Source organism: Silurus meridionalis, chromosome 6, assembly GCF_014805685.1.
Source record: "Silurus meridionalis isolate SWU-2019-XX chromosome 6, ASM1480568v1, whole genome shotgun sequence".
NCBI classification, from domain to species: Eukaryota; Metazoa; Chordata; class Actinopteri; order Siluriformes; family Siluridae; genus Silurus; species Silurus meridionalis.
The window spans coordinates 11,081,105-11,097,851 of NC_060889.1; the positions used below are offsets into that span (position 1 = coordinate 11,081,105).

Genomic DNA, 16,747 nt, shown 5'->3' on the forward strand with positions numbered 1-16,747 from the left:
TAAGGTCAGTTTCCAGTCCCGTCTAGTTAATCTACATCAACTTTGGCAACCCTTGTATTTATAGACAATTTATAGTGCACATCTTATCATAGCATATTGAAAGGGTTTGAGTTCAGATCACCCCAGCTGGATTAACTCATTGATCTGTCAATCCATGTGAATACAAGAAGATTCCCAATGAAGAGTCAGAGTTAATAAGTCATGCCTTCAGAAAATGATCGCCTTCATCCACTTACACCCCAATAACCTGTGTAAATGGAGCAAATGTTTCACAAGAGGAAAGAAAGCAAAGATATTAGAGAGGCCTACATCTGTATTGTGGACAACCGTGGCCCATCATCACCATGACTTTGCACTATATCCTGAGGTTCCCTTGAATGATATTGTGCATATGATCCCTGAAACATTATTTCTATTAGTCTATGCTTTTGTACTATATGAAATGATTTTCTTTTTTTATCACCCTGTGGATTGCAACCCTCATTTAAATACCTGTTGACTCAACCTAGGATGACACAAACAATCCGTCTTGCTACTCACATGTATTTTTATCCAGCCTACACTTGGCCTATTGTTGTAGGTCATTCCTGCTCTATTAAAACAATCAGTATCTGGTGGGTCAAATGAAACATATCTTCCTGGTCAGAATCCTGAGGCAAACATGCACCTTCTAATTTATTTCACCTTAGTTAAGCACCCAGTGCAGTAATATCACCTTTATCAACAACACAATTACTGTCTTACTTCTATCAGACCATATTGTATAGAAAATTAAATTTAGAACATTAGACACTCAAAAAGTATTGGAGACCACTAGTTGGCTAAATGTGATCTTTGTTGTGCATATAACTTAAAGTGTAGAGAATGGGACATGAGAAATGTTTATTAGAAAATCTGGACATTATGTATACGTAATTATGCCTGGTAAATACCCACTTTCAGAATTTCATAAATGATCTTACTAAGAGATATGTTGTAGAGCCTTGTAATTGACTTCACTGATGATACTTGCTTTCTTTTTCCAATTACACTGAGCATCTCCAGACAGTATTTAAGAAAGTAATTAGGATGAATCTTCTCTTGGTTGCATCTTTATATAGTATGTCATGAGGTGATCACTATGGATGATAATAAAAAAAAGTTAAACCACTAGATGTATTAACTTCTACAAGGGATCCGGTATCCGAGTAAGAAAGTAGACTCTTCTGAGCTATGTAAAGAAGGAATCAATGCTTTATTGTTCTCAAATCAGGGAAGTCACCAAGGTGTATCAAAACTGCATATTCTCCATGTAAAACCTTCCATTAGCACCAATAGTGAACTATTCTCAGTTAAGCAAAATGTTTCTATCATCCTCATCTAGTTGCCAGTGTGAAAGGGTTAAATCATGAACTGTCTTAATCAACGTCATGAGTTTCCTAATGTAGAGCAACACAGAATTTCATAACAAGTTCCTCAATAGGTTTAACTTCAATTCACTGACTCCATTGGAGCCCAGAAATGCTGCTGAGTTTTTAATGGATCCACTTTTTCTTCAGGGAACTCCACCTCTCACTTTCTAATAAAACAAATATGTGCACGCACACACACACACACACGCACACATACAGTAACTTTCTTTATATATATATATATATATATATATATATATATATATATATATATATATATATATATATAGTGCCTTCCACTAGTATTGGCACCCTCGGTAAACATGAGCAAAGAAGTGTGAAAAAAATTCCGTTATAGTTTAAAAATTCACAAAAATACTTCACTCCAATGGATATTAAATAACAAACAAACTTTCACAATTAAAAGTTACAAAAATAAAGACAATTTTTACAGTCTTCTTTGTTCATATTTACCATGGGTGGCAATATTAGTGAATGGCACTGTACATTCAGCTGTATCCTCTTCGGTTATCTTTTTTTTCCTACTCTAAAAGCTATTCCCACTCATCACTGTAGGTGAATGTTTATACCACACATACATTTTTTAATGTTTCAGAGAAAAAAATAAGCAGATTAATGGCTAATAGCTTAGTTCTCTAGTTGGAACCTCAACGTAGCAGTATAGGAGAAACACGAAAACAAAATTTCAATTTGCAATTTCTTATTGGTACATGATAGAAGATGATGATGAGGATAAAAAAAAGATGATGAGGATAAAAAAAAGATGATGATGACACAGCTTAGATTTGTAGATAAATAAATGTGTATAGCATAGTGGAATTACTCTCACATGAAAAGAAATGCCTTGTATTAGATATGTATTAGGACTGAAGGGTGTTCGAAGGAAAAAAATTGTTCAAATGGATGTTGTTTCCTAAGTAGACTTTGGTAGAGTCTGTTCAGCTTTCAGCTTTTCAAGAAGAAAAAGAAGAAACAGAATAAAAAGAAAACTGTCAGAGATGGTTATCATTGTGTTTTTTAGTCTTATTAGATATTGTAGAAAAAAAATCTATCTAGACTGCAAAACAACGGTTTATGCTTCTTATATGTCTTATGTATGTGTGTCTTTTATTACACATTTAAAAATAATTAGTAGATGTTCGGTGTAATCTTACTTCATAGCTTGCTTTAGATCATAATGTAATATTATATAATAATCTATTTATCTATGTATCATAATAAAAAGGAGTTAATTGCCAGGTATATTTTGTTATTTTGGTATTATAATATTGTTCAGATCATCATTACTTGTTTCTTTATCGAGGTAGAAGTGCAATATTTTTTAATTATTATAATTATTATATTTATTATTATAATTAAGTTTTTAATAGCTAATGCCTGACACATTTATATAAGGTAGTATGCAAATGCTTGTGATGGATATGTTTGAAAAATCAATAGAGTCAATAGAATTTGCACATTTTCATAATGAAAATGTTTTATGCACTTGAGAGCAGTCCAGGAGAGGGGGTTAGAAAAGGCTTCAGAAAAAGACTGTGAATAAAGTGACGGCTCGGTGAAGGTCAAACCTCAGAGCTCTACATGGTTTTGTGGAAGAAAAGAAACTTGTAGCCACACAGATGCAGACAAAGACACTTTAAGAGTAAAAGGCTGCAAAAGAGACTGTGATATAAAGCATCTGTTCATGGTCGAGAAAAGCGTTCAAAACAAGTTTTAATGTAACATTATGTTCAATATCTAAAATGGTTATCTGCATTCTTCTAATTATTATTATTTAATGTTGGAAACTGATTATAAAAAATGCTCATTAAATAGAGCAGCTACAGTGAGTGTTTATATGAGGCATAACAACTCACTGTTTATTTGCCTTTTTTCTATTTCAGTCAAAAAGCAAAATGCATGCAGCTTGTGCACCCCTAGAGGCAAGATGAAGCAATAGCACATTTGCATACATCTATTTATACCTACAACTAAAGCATACATTTCAAAAAGTTCAAATGAATGATATTAAGTTACTACTTGTTAAAGTTTACATTTATTTTAGAAAAAAAACAAAAAAAAACAAGGATGTTAAGCAATCATCATCAGCATGCATTAACGCATTATTTGACCAAAAATGTTTTTATTACTCCCACCAATTATGCAAATGAATTCCCCCAATTATAAAGTACTAGGCATACTGACTTGGTTATTTTATTTATAAAACTGATATATGTTTTATTGTTTCAAAAAGCATAAAAAAATAAGTTCATAGGTGTATGTGTGGGTGTGTGTATGCTGTAGAAATTGAGAAAAACTGCGAACAGAAGCATCAAACTGTGAATGAGTCAGTGCATCAGATTTTGCCTCCTGTCGGTCAGCACGTTAATGGGCCTATTACAAATGATGTCACGTTGCCTTGTCCACCTGTCCACTGACATTTTTTTGACAGAAGCAACAATCTGACTGAGGGGCATGCACACTGAATTCTTATTTCCATATCCCTTTAGACACTAATGATGTGAGATGAATTTGATGTTGTTTAAATTGAAACTTTTTGACAGATAGAGAAAGAAAGAAAGAAAGAAAGAAAGAGAGAGAGAGAGAGAGGGAGGGAGGGAGGGAGGGAGGAAGGGAGAAAGAGAGCATTCTTTTCAATTTCAACTTGTTTTGCTGTATTGTTTTGAGTTTGCATGACATACATCATCAGCTATATATGTTCCACTGTATATTGTCAGCAATATCCAAATAAATACATCACGTTTGACCCTTTCAACTCTTTGGATCTGTTGCTTTGTCCAGATTTATACTGCTCACTTGCATAGGTGATACAGTTTATAGTTTATACAGTTGACAGGAAAAGAATTGTGTTGGAATAAGGCCTATGTATAGTAATTATTCCTCTTTTGTATTGACATACAGTATATTCCTCCATGAAACTGAATTTAAAAAAATCCTTCAAACCTGTTTGCTGTGCAGTATTTAGTTTTCCAGTCTAATTTAGTATCTTTAATGAAGTCTGTTTCATGCGATTTTCATTACACATGCTAGAGAATGCTAGATTCTAGAGAATTCCCAGATGATGTTCACATCAGTGAGCCTTCACTGTACATGATACATGATTAGATGGTTGCAGTCACCAACCCCAACCATCATCACCCCCAACACACAAACACACACACACACACACACATACATACACACACACACTACCTCATCTACGGTTTTCTACGTAGATAACATCTGGGGAAATCAGACGCAAACCACATTTTTCAGAGGCTTGTGTGAATTTCTTGTGTGAGAGTTCCTCTATCCACTCTCGTAGGTTGCCAGATAAAACCTGACTTTCTATCAGTTTGGTCATGGTTGATTTTACACTATACAGTTTGCTAAATTATCCTGACAATTTTGAATAGGTTCCACATTTACTTTAAAAAAAAAGATGACCTCAAACATATTCATGTTCACAGTCGTGTCAAAAGTAAAGACCAGCCTCATCTAATGAACCCTTTATTTAATTTAATTTTATTTAAATTTTTATTGACATACAATAGAGTATAAAAAAAAAACATTTATTTTTATTTGTGTAGTCTATTGTGTACAATATGTCACAGAACCTCCTGAATAATCATTTCTGTTTGTGTGATGACTAAAAATCGAATAAAATCGAATATATTTGTAAAACCGAATTTTTTAACAAAAAGCTAAAGGAACGGATATTGCTTGCCAGGGCACTAAGCCAAAAACAAAGTCAAGTGGACAGTATAGGACAACGGCTGGGTCAATATGGTTTTGTGTGGGTATAGTCCACTGGGGAATGTCACGGCACAAGTGGGGATATTTTGTATAGGCGTTGCCATAGAAACGGACAAAAGCTAAGTAGGTGTCTGTTTTGTCCAATGCATTTAGTTTGGAAACCACAGAAGAGCCGGTGCTTTCGCCATCACCACGCCATCAGGGACTCATGCCTACACACGCTCAATCAGATCAATAACACTTCAACCCTGTGTATGTGTGTATTTCAGTGCACTCAGACTAATTCAGACTAATTCTACCCTGGTACAAGTAGATAGATGAAGAAACAAGACAAATAGACTACACTTTATCAGTAAAATTACAAATCCATTGGCCTTGTTAAATATATTACGCTTGCCTTTGACAACATTCAGCTTAAAAAGTATTTTTGTGTATATATATATATATATATATATATATATATATATATATATATATATATATATATATATATATATAAACACACACACGATATATATATATATATATATATATATATATATATATATATATATATATATATATATATATATATATATATATATATATATATATATATATATATATATATATATATATAATCTCTTCAATAAGTATTAAAACAGCAAGGCCAATGAAGATTCATAGGAAAAAAAAATAATTTTAGCATCCACGTAGGCTGATATATACTTCTAGAGGTGTTCAACAACGTAGAGCATGGCACAGCTGGTGGCAGACCTTCCTATTTTTTGCCATGAGAAAAAGTATAGGAACAGGTTTTAAATGAAGTTGTATATCACTTACTTAAAATAACTGCAGAGCATCCAATTCTATAGCCTTTCATATCTAACTCTGCTGATGACTGGCTATATTTTAGCTTTTAAAGTCTTCTTCAGACGATGGCCTTTTTTTTCACAGCTCTCAGAAATTGCCTGTCAACAACGGCTGTTGTTTTCTTGGCCAAACTGTTTAGTGTCTGCTTGTTAGTAGACCAGTGGTAGTTGTTTTCCAATGCTTGTGCAAAGGTTCTGTTTAATTTTTCCCTCCTTGCTTATTATCATAATAGTTTTCTTTTCTCCCAGACACAGTATCTAGTATACTAAGAGCACAAACCAAGAGTAGACTTTCAAAGCTATTCAATTCTTAAATCAATCAATCCTGTCAGCCACATATTCCATTATGTTTAAACAAAAAATGGGTGAGTTCACATTAAAATGTGTCGTATTCATCCTGATGAGAAATTAAAACTATGAAGTTTAAATCCATCATTTCATATCCATCTCTTGAGTTCAAATGTCTTTTTTTTCTGTAAATAGCAAAAGTTAAATAATTAAACTGGGCTAATTTTAACACTGTGAATAGGCAATAAGACCCTGTAAAACCATATGTCTGTATGTACTTCTAAACTGAATGATTACTGGTCTCACAGAGTGACCAGCAGATAGAGCCAAACACCATAAATAAGAATGAACATAATTTAATCTCTAGATCATTATGTACACTCTTTATAAAACAAAAAGCAGTCATTTTAATGGCATAAAGTAACGCCATAAAATAATTTTTTACACATTCAATTATTTTGTGACTCCACTTTTTGACTGATTTATATATCCTTTAAATAAGCACATAGCAGATGGGTTTAGCAGGAGCCAGCAGTGGGAGGGATGATATAGGGGACAGGGTGAAGCAGTGATGGTTGATGAGGCATGTCTGCATTTTAGGTCTGATGTTATGTTTTTTTCCCTCTCTTCACAGGAAGCTGAGCAAATGTGTGTGTGTGTGTGTGTGTGTGTGTGTGTGTGTGTGTGTGTGTGTGTGTGTGCGTGTGCGTGCACGTGTGTGAATAAGTGCAAGAAGCACATATGCAGCTGGGCAACACTAAAATATACAGGTAAGTAAATACACACTGGGGCTACAGAAGAAACTCTCAAACCAGGGTAAATGGAAACCAATGCAGAGTGAGAGACCTAACTGGAGAATCTTGTTTTAGAACATCATCCAGCACTGTGTGACTGGTCTCAACATCTCTCAAGAACAGCATGCTTCAAACTCTCCTTTATTCTGGCACCTAGGTGGTGCAAAAAACTTCCTATTGATGCCAGAATGATTTGCAATCTTTATATAGCGTCTGAAACATACTTCTTAACACTTCTCATTGAAAAATTGTTTTCCTATACTCCTTCCCAACCAAGTTTTTGGCTGATGTTATTCTATGTCCTAAATGAATCAGTATGTATGAATTGATACTTAAAAATACTTTTGTAAGCTGCATTTGCCAAATGCTGTAAATGTGAGGCTTACAGAATGTGAAGATCTGCAGCAAACACCTACAGATAAACAAACCAAATGAAGCAACAACAGGCAAGAAATTATACAAAATGTTTAATATTAATCTTGTTTTTTGACAATATTTTCAATATTAAAAGGTTTATACTTATAAAATTGTTCTTTGATTCACTCCAGTGTCAAAATGCTGATTGGACTCTGTACTTATAGCAAATGTGTCATGTGTCACACTCCACACTCTCTGTTGTAAAATAGCTGTGGTGTTGGAATTTGAGCACCTCATTTCCCCAGCTTGTCCAACCTGGCTGAAGACTTCGAGCAAACATTTCCAGACACTTAGCATTAGACTTGATGTATGGCTTCAGAACAGCTAAAACAAAATAAAAAAGTATAAAAATTTTATAGGATCTACTCTGAATATACTACTAAATTGTTCTCATCAACATGGAAAAGTACAGTTCTGCTCAGTACATCAGTGTCTTCATTATCAGTCATTAAGAAATGGCTGTGCTACCTTTAGAATGAGATAAACTACACTGTGAAATCTTTTAAAGTTGTTTTTTTTAATTATGTTTTCTTGAATATCTGTGAAACTAATGGAAATATAACTCAGAAATAGACAGCATATTTCTTCAGTTTAGTTTCTATTATCATACACAATTATATATTTTTTCTTTTTAACAACATAATACTAGCTGATTAATCCCCTTTATTTTATAACTAACATTTATTATGGTTAAATTGTAAATAAATTGTTTATTTGTGCTGCATATATTTTATTCCCTGTATACAAAATAAACAAGTCGTGCTGGTTATTCTCTCTCTCTCTCTCTCTCTATATATATATATATAAATAAAATAATGGTACTTTATTAAATTATTCTATTTGATTAACCTACATAGACAATAATATGAATCTAACCAGAAGTGTAAATAGCAATATATATATATTGCTATTTACACTCACTACTCATAACTGCACTTTTTATAAAACAGAATGCATATATTATATATACAGTACAGACCAAAAGTTTGGACACACCTGCTCATTCAAAGAGTTATATGGAATTATATACATAACAAAAAAGTGAACTGAAAATATGTCATATTGTAGGTTCTTCAAAGTAGGCATCAAGAGAATGCCAAGAGTGTGCAAAGCAGTAATTTAAGCAAAAGGTGGCTACTTTGAAGAACCTACAATATGACATATTTTCAGTTGTTTCACACTTTTTTGTTATGTATATAATTCCATGTGTGTTAATTCATAGTTTTGATGCCTTCAGTGTGAATCTACAATTTTCATAGTCATGAAAATAAAGAAAACTGTTTGAATGAGAAGGTGTGTCCAAACTTTTGGTCTGTACTATATATATATATATATATATATATATATATATATATATATATATATATATATATATATATATATATATATAAATGCATTCTGTTTTATAAAAAGTGCAGTTATGAGGGTGAGTAGAGCTCAGAGGAAATGAATGGTGTGCAAATATAGAGGTGCATTGTGCAGGAATATGAGGTTTTAATCTTTAATCTTATCTTAATGTCAACAAAACCATGAACTTCAGTATTAAGACGTCATGAATATATCAGCACATTTATTCATTCATGTTGTTAACAAATGTCATACATCATAGTTGATCATAAATCCAAAACTAAAATCATGCCCACTTTGGTTACATTTTATTACAAAATGTTCCTAAATACTTATTATTTACTGAACTCTGGTGTCCAGATTTAAATATAGGCTACATCATTGCTTTATGGGAAAAAGTCCCAAACATCAGATGTGCACAAACGAGTGAACAAATTAAGGAATGAAGAATTTGGACACCGTATATATACTGTATGGTGCACTATATAAGAGATAGTAATCAGTTTCAAACCTAGCAATTAAAAGATGCCATGAATATTACTTAATCTAGCAACTTGCATTGGGTTTTTCAATCTCCAATCAATATTGTGTAATGATATGCAGCACATTCCTCTCAAATATTAGCTTTTTTATGCAAAGACAAACAGCACAAAAAAAAATCTTTGTGCTGGTTAGGTTTAAGTACGTTTGACCAATTAGAATTGTCAAGCGGTGAACTGAATACACAATCTGCTCAAGCTTCTTTGCTCTCTGAAGGAGGAAATGTGAGCATTCATCTGATTTTAGACAACTGAAGCGCAGTTCTGTCACTCAAACTCTTCCCAGTGAGATTTCGATTCAGGCCAAGAATTTAAATAGGCTTTAAAGTAAGGAGTGAAATTCATGACTGGATGCCATTGGGGTTATTAAGCCAACAGTGTCTGATCAACATGAAAATGCTACTGTATGTACTTGTTTTGTACCTGACAGTGATGGTTGATGTAAGAATAAATGTTGTTGCTATTTGTACTCACTACACATACTTGTCTAATATGCATTTTGACTGATATCTGGTGTTATGCATAGACCTGACAAAAGTTCAGTATACCTGACAGAGCTGGCTTCTGAGAGTGAAGTGTTGAGGGAACGCTAATAATCAGCCGCTGTTCTGGGATCTCACACTCTTGAGGTCTGAAACAAATAGGAAAGACTTTGAACAATTCGGTATACCTAAAGACCAGGCATACAACGTCACCATTTTTGTGAACAAAAAACTTGACAAGTGTAATTTCCTGTTGTGTGTAAATGACCAGGATTCAGTCAAGTATTCGGTGTACAAATCATGTGACCAGGTAGTGTAATCACCTACAAGGATGTGAGTCAGACCCTCTAACAGAGAAAACGGATGTTTTCTATTCGCCAAAAATGTAAGCTTTTTTCCCCCTTCAAATAAATACAACATCTGCCTCTACGAAAGCTGCCTTGAATTATTTTGGCCAATTAAAATACTGGGATAGAAAGAAAATGTTGTATGTTAAGTCAGCCATTTATAAATTACAGAAACTAAAACAAGAATTTGATAAATACTTTTAAAAGTACATTTTCTACCAGTGTTTATGAGGGGATGGATGGATGGATGGATGGATGGATGGATGGATGGATGGATGGATGGATGGATGGATGGATGGATGGATGGATGGATGGATAGATAGATAGATAGATAGATAGATAGATAGATAGATAGATAGATAGATCCCACTGAGGTAAACTTAATGTCTCTTAAATGTTTCTAGTTCAGGTCATTACCTAGTTGTGCTGTCACTGTTAGCACATAACCTTCCAAGTAATAACACTTCGTAAGGTTTCTTGTGTGGCGAATCCAGGGGGAAAACTACCTCTCCTTTCTGTGTCACCTATACAGTTCAACACAAAAAAATCGGTTATTTAAGAAAAAAATTACTATAATAACTACAACTATGACTCTAAGGTGCCATTTAAAACTGCACACGCTTACCACAAAGACACAGTCTGGCGATATGCAAAAAATCATGCAGATACATCTCAAGAGCTCCAATATCAATATTGAATTTTGACATGGTTGTTGGTACCAGAATGGCTGGTTTGAGTATTTTATAAATATTAATCTCGAGATTTTCACACACCACAGATCAGAAAGTGGAAATGCTACTTTTCATAAGAGAGATCAGAGAAAAATGGCCAGATTGGCTCAGGTTACCAGGAAGTATTTAAAAGGGAGCCTCAGAAATGATCACCACAGACCTCGGTTCCCAGCTGACATGAATGAAACGACGATGTTGTGCATACAGAGATGCATTTCTGATCACCCTGGTTGTGTTGAGTTACTATTAATTCCTGTGATCTCAGACCAGTCAGGTCATTCTTCTCTAATTTCTCTCATGAACAAGGCATTTCAGCCTACAGATACTCCACCCCAGGATGTTTTCTGCACCATTCTGAGTAAACTCTAGAGGCTGCGGTATGAGAAAATTAGAAGTTTATGAAATACTAAAACCAACACATCTGGCACCAACAATAAAGTCACCTTTAAGATAACATCTTTTGGAAAACTCTTGACTTGTATCTGCATAAGCTCAATGTGTTTTGTGTGCATGACGGTTTAACGACCTTCACCCAGAGCCACTCTGCAAGCAGCTTTACTCCCCAGTGAGGATACAGCTCTTCCTTGATGAACCGGAGATGGCGGGGGCGATTGGTTACCCAAGTAACCACTACACATCCTGCTGCACTCAACCCTGGCACAGGAAGTTGTTTAAGCTGAGAGGATGGCAGAAAACTGTACCTGTAATTTAGTGTCGTGGGGTGGGGGCATGGGGTTATAGTTTAGTTTCATCTGCAGTCTGCATACTTCAATGATATAGTCATAATCACAAAACTTCAGTTGCTGACAATTAACTAATAACTGCATGATTGTCTTCGGTTGTACATATTAGACCTAAACATATAATTATTCATGTAGCGCTATATAAATGTAAAATGCACTTAGAATTATCAAATACTAATAATGACAATTACTTGCTCTTACATTCTCGCATAATGGACACAACCTGGAAACCTCTTTCAACTCCTTTACTCTGGCAGGTGAAACAGACATTTGTTCACCAAAACGTCCAGGCACAAGAACAATTGTTTTCTCAGGCAATCACACTCAATACCAACTAAAAACTGACCTCAATAATATGCCCTTTTTCACATCTACAAGTACTGCATTGCAAGAACAGTCACTCATTACTTAGACACACTATTGCTGCTGTATATTGTAATAAATGTCCTAAAGTAACTTCTTTATCTTATATGATGCACATTACTGCTATTTGCACTACCATGCACTCTCACACTATGTACATTACTGATCTCATATACTCTGTATGTTTTGGTCCTATTTAATCAGTATTGTTTTGTATAGTCTTGTCTATAAGCTGAATGTACAGTGTTGTTATTTATGTCCGGAGTGAGTTAGATGCGAGTTAGATATTTATGAATGTGTACTTTTGATACACCAACAACTGGAACCAAATTCTTTGTGTCTGTCAACACACTTGGTCAATAATCCAGATTCTGCTTAAAAATATTTCCATTTTTAATCCACATCAAAGTTACAGTAATACATTATTTGCACATATACCTTTTCATGATAACGTTTTAATCTTACCTGCTGCTTCTTTTCACAGATTTATTTTCCCATGGGGGATCAAGAACTATTAGGTCATATTTGTCCCCACCTACAATAAAAAAAACAAAACAAAGGATACTTTTTGCAAGTGCAAGAAATCAACAACCCAGCAGCTAGTCCTGCTCTGCTACTCTGTCAGGACTGTTTGTTAAAAGTATATATATTCTCAGTGTGATTGGAAATATGATCTCAGCCCCATATCAGTAGAACAGACCTCTGTGGAAATTCTGTGCTACTGACATAAGGGTTTAGGTCACATCCTGTACCAAAAAGGGTTTGCAAAGCTTTCATCACTTCATCACAAGTGTTTTTACGATGGTTTGGGAATTAAGGAAATTTGGCGAAACACTCAGGGAAGCATTCTGTAGTCAGAACTTTTTACACAGTCTCTGTGTGTCTCTATTGCCAGATACAGTAACTCTAACAATTCTTGTGTAAACTGCATTGCTAAAATATTTGTTTTTATGCTGATCATGTTATGTAACGTTCTTCTTTTACTTGTTTAAGATGTGACATTTGCCTGGCAAATAAATGTCAAATTCTTGATTACTCTGAAATTTCCTGAAATCATTTATATCTAGTAGTTGATTATGTGGTCTGGTGTTACCACAAATCTATGACCAGGATAATACAAACTGAAGGCTCATGAACGGATGGCGCATAGAGCACAACGTCTGGGACCTTCTGATTTCTGACTATCACTGACTTAGCAAGTTATAACTAAGTGGCTAAATAGTTTATTCTTTGTGCATGAGCAAGCATTGAGCGGACTACTTAAAGAATATTAGTTTACCGTTATATCCTTTGAATAAGGTACAGTCTGGCGAGTCTGTGTCCGTGAGCATGTGTAGAGGCTATCACTGAGTTAGCAAGTTATAACCAAGTAACTAAATCAATAGTTCTTTATGAATGAGCAAGCATTGAGTGGCCTACTTAAGGAATATTAGTATACCGCTATATACTCTGACTAAGATTCGGACTGCTTTGAAAAGACGGAATGCTTATAATAATCTATTAAAATTAAAGAAGAAATACAACCAATAAGGTGCTCAGCTTGAATTAGAGATATTCAAGTTCAATCTTTATGATCAATTGGAGTCAGATTAGAGGTTAAAATTGGATTCATATAACAAAGTGCAATTTATTTGAGTAATCTTTCACAGCCGCGTGAGAAAGACTAACACGCAGCATACCTTCAGTGGATTCTGTCATTGGGCTATTGGGTGGGCACCCTACAATACTGTACCTACAAATACTGTTTTCATGAACAGTAATATGTATCCTGAAAAGAAATGTCAGTATAGATTACTTAATGACTCTGACTTTAACCTAATCTAGCTACAAAACACACATGCACATGCCGAGGCTTACGAATACACTTACTGCGAATAAGGGGTTGTAAGCAGGTGACATCAGACAACAGGAAACGGCTTTGGGGAGGCAGGAAATACGTCTCCCCCATTAGCGTTACCTCCCGGGCAATGTCATCCGGATTTTCTGTGAGGCATGAGAACAGATCAAGGTGTGCATCCATGTCTGCATGGCCATTAACAGTCTGCACTAGTGGGGCATCAGAATTCTCCATTTCAAGCATCTGCTTGGCCATGTCGCATAGTGCGGCCAGCTGGCACTCATGAACAGACATTTGTTTAGGTGGCACTGTGAGTAAATCTTCTGTCAGATAGCCACAGTGATGTCCAGTTTCCAGTAGAGACTGAGTGCCTTCCAGAACAAACAACCTGACCTGGTGTACAGAGGCAAAATGAAAGAGCGCAGCAATTTTCAAAATGTCAGAAATCAGGAATTACTGAATCTATTAAAATTTCACACAAAATTGTTTTTTTTTTCTGGAAAACAGGTTGAACCCTGTGTTCAATAAAAGTTACCTTTTTGTGGTATTCTTCAGCATCTAACTCCCCCTGATTCAGCTCACTTCGTTTACGTTTCCTCTTCTAAAAGAGAAATTGGTTACATCAGAAAATTTAGCAGAAAAACTAAGCTAATTTATCGAGAATTGTTGGACTAGACTAACTAGCCGCAAATGAATGAAATTAATTCACATGAAGTAATTATTTGTTTCCAGAACATTCTGGGAATGCTTGTTTTGGGTTTCCGGAATGCTCTGAGAAAAATTTTAATTCCTGTATTTTTTTTTTTTTTTACTTTTCACTATGAAAGCTTTAAGCAAAACATTCTTCTGAATAATTATAGACTCTCTGAAAACTTGCGGTAATCTTTGATGGTTCAGACAACGTTCCCCCAATGTTCTTGTAATCTTTTTACAAATAATTGTGCTTCTTGGTAACCTTGTGTTAACCTGGGATGAGCCAATACAATTCACAATATATTGTGTTTCTATTAGTTACAAATACTTATAAGTGATAAACTATAACATAATCTCACTCTATCCTGAGAGTTCCCCCAGCAAAGAACCTAACAGCAAACCGTAATGAACTGACAGTGCAGAATGCAGAAATTGCGAAATGCACTGCTTCGACTTACAGGTTTATTTTCATACGTTATTCTGTATCTTGTCTGTCTGTCTTGTTGTTTATTAAATGTTTGGACCTCTACTTAGACCCAGTAAGAGTTTGACACCACTGTCATAGACTAATGTCTATAGGTTACACATAACTGAAACACTACCAAATAGTCAAGCATAGAAGCCAATACACAATGGCAATGGCAGAAGGTACATTATAGTGCAGTGATTGTCCAGATAGCTGAAGGATAAAAAAATATTGCACATAGTTGTGATATTGCACAAAGTAAGCAGGCAGTAATAGTAAAGACTCAGGTAATAGGGGTGTTTAAAATGTTTGTGGGTGCCTGGAAAAACTTTCTTTGGAGTCTAGCAAGCTTTGTTTTGATCAGTGTGTATCACATGTCAGATTGAAGGAGTTTGAACAGACTGTATGCAGGGGGTGTTGAGGTGTGAGGGGTAATTCACAATTCTCCCAGCACATATCCTGACATGGGACATGTCCAGGTCCTGAAGGAAGGGTTGGTCCTGGTCCTGATCATGATGTTCATGATCTATTAAATGGTTCCCAAAAAATCACAAAGGGGGAAGCAGATGCAAAACGTGTTTTGCATGGTTTCTGCTCTTCTGTGATCTTACCTTTCGTGTCTTTAGATCGATTCTGGCATCCCCAGTAGTCTGGCACATGGAACTGCTGACTATATGGGGCTTAAGTATATCGAAGTACTGCTTCTTGAAACAGCATCTGAAATGTCCTTTGTTGACACTGTAGCACCGCCGAAATCCTTCGTTTATGAAAGCACATGCGTCCAGCAGCCATCCACGATCATCTGACAGCAGGACAGACATTTGGTAGGAGGAACAGCACAAGATCGAAATGAAATAAAAACGTGCATGCAGAGCGGAGATGGTTTTTAAATCACCGATCTGAATCCATGAACCACATTTAACGCACAACATGTGTGAGGGCTTTTATTTTGTGTGTTGTTGATAAGAGACAGAGGATTTCCTACTACAGAAAAACCACATTCGCTTCCTGCCGTACTCGAGGCGGCGTTGCACGTGTTGCCAAGTACGCAATATTCACCCCGAAATTAGGGTCGTACTGTTTTGAACTGCATGACTCTGATGTTTAATTCTCAAATATGATTGGTCGAAAAGCGTTGATTCATTTTCCAACTATAGCTAATAGCTAATGGGAAGATCGGATCGTCAAAGAAATCTTTCTTCGTCATTTCGTTCCTTTGATCAAAAATAAAATAAAATGAAATAAATTTGCATAAATTCTACATGCAAGAACTTTGACTATAGTGAAAATATGACACGTAACGACAAATTATGATAAACAGAATAAGTAGCTAACATTAGTAATAGCTAACTTACTGTCAGCCAATAGTAGCCCCAGTTTCCACCGGTACCCTGTTGGCTAACGATACCTGTGGCGGTCTTTGGTAACCCGGGCCTCGACTGATCCGATATGAAATTCTGGTTCGTGATCCGGATATTTGATTTGTCACATGTTTTTATGCTGGATGCCCTTCCTAACGCAACCCTCCCCATTTATCCGGGCTTGGGATCGGCACTAAGAGTGCACTGGCTTGTGCAACCCTAATGGCCGGGTAATAATATATATATATATATATATATATATATATATATATATATATATATATATATATATAAAATCATCATCATCATCATCATCATTATAATAATAATAATAATAATAA

At 35.1% G+C, this 16,747-nt stretch overlaps 1 protein-coding gene across 2 annotated transcripts; it reads right to left on the reverse strand.

The window, feature by feature from the left end:
• Positions 1-7,528: 7,528 nt before the first annotated feature.
• On the reverse strand, positions 7,529-16,032 carry mettl4 (methyltransferase 4, N6-adenosine). Of its 2 annotated transcripts, none has more exons than XM_046852631.1 (8): positions 15,657-16,032; positions 14,422-14,487; positions 13,919-14,279; positions 12,515-12,584; positions 11,476-11,644; positions 10,630-10,736; positions 9,932-10,014; positions 7,529-7,821 (listed from the first exon to the last, which is right to left on the reverse strand). In XM_046852631.1, exons 1-8 carry the CDS (start codon positions 15,975-15,977, stop codon positions 7,670-7,672), a joined length of 1,329 nt encoding a protein of 442 aa, XP_046708587.1. In that variant the 5' UTR covers positions 15,978-16,032; the 3' UTR covers positions 7,529-7,669. The 2 variants fall into 2 exon arrangements, with proteins under 2 accessions (XP_046708587.1, XP_046708585.1); XM_046852629.1 differs by having other exon boundaries at positions 11,470-11,644; positions 15,657-16,025.
• Positions 16,033-16,747: the final 715 nt, after the last annotated feature.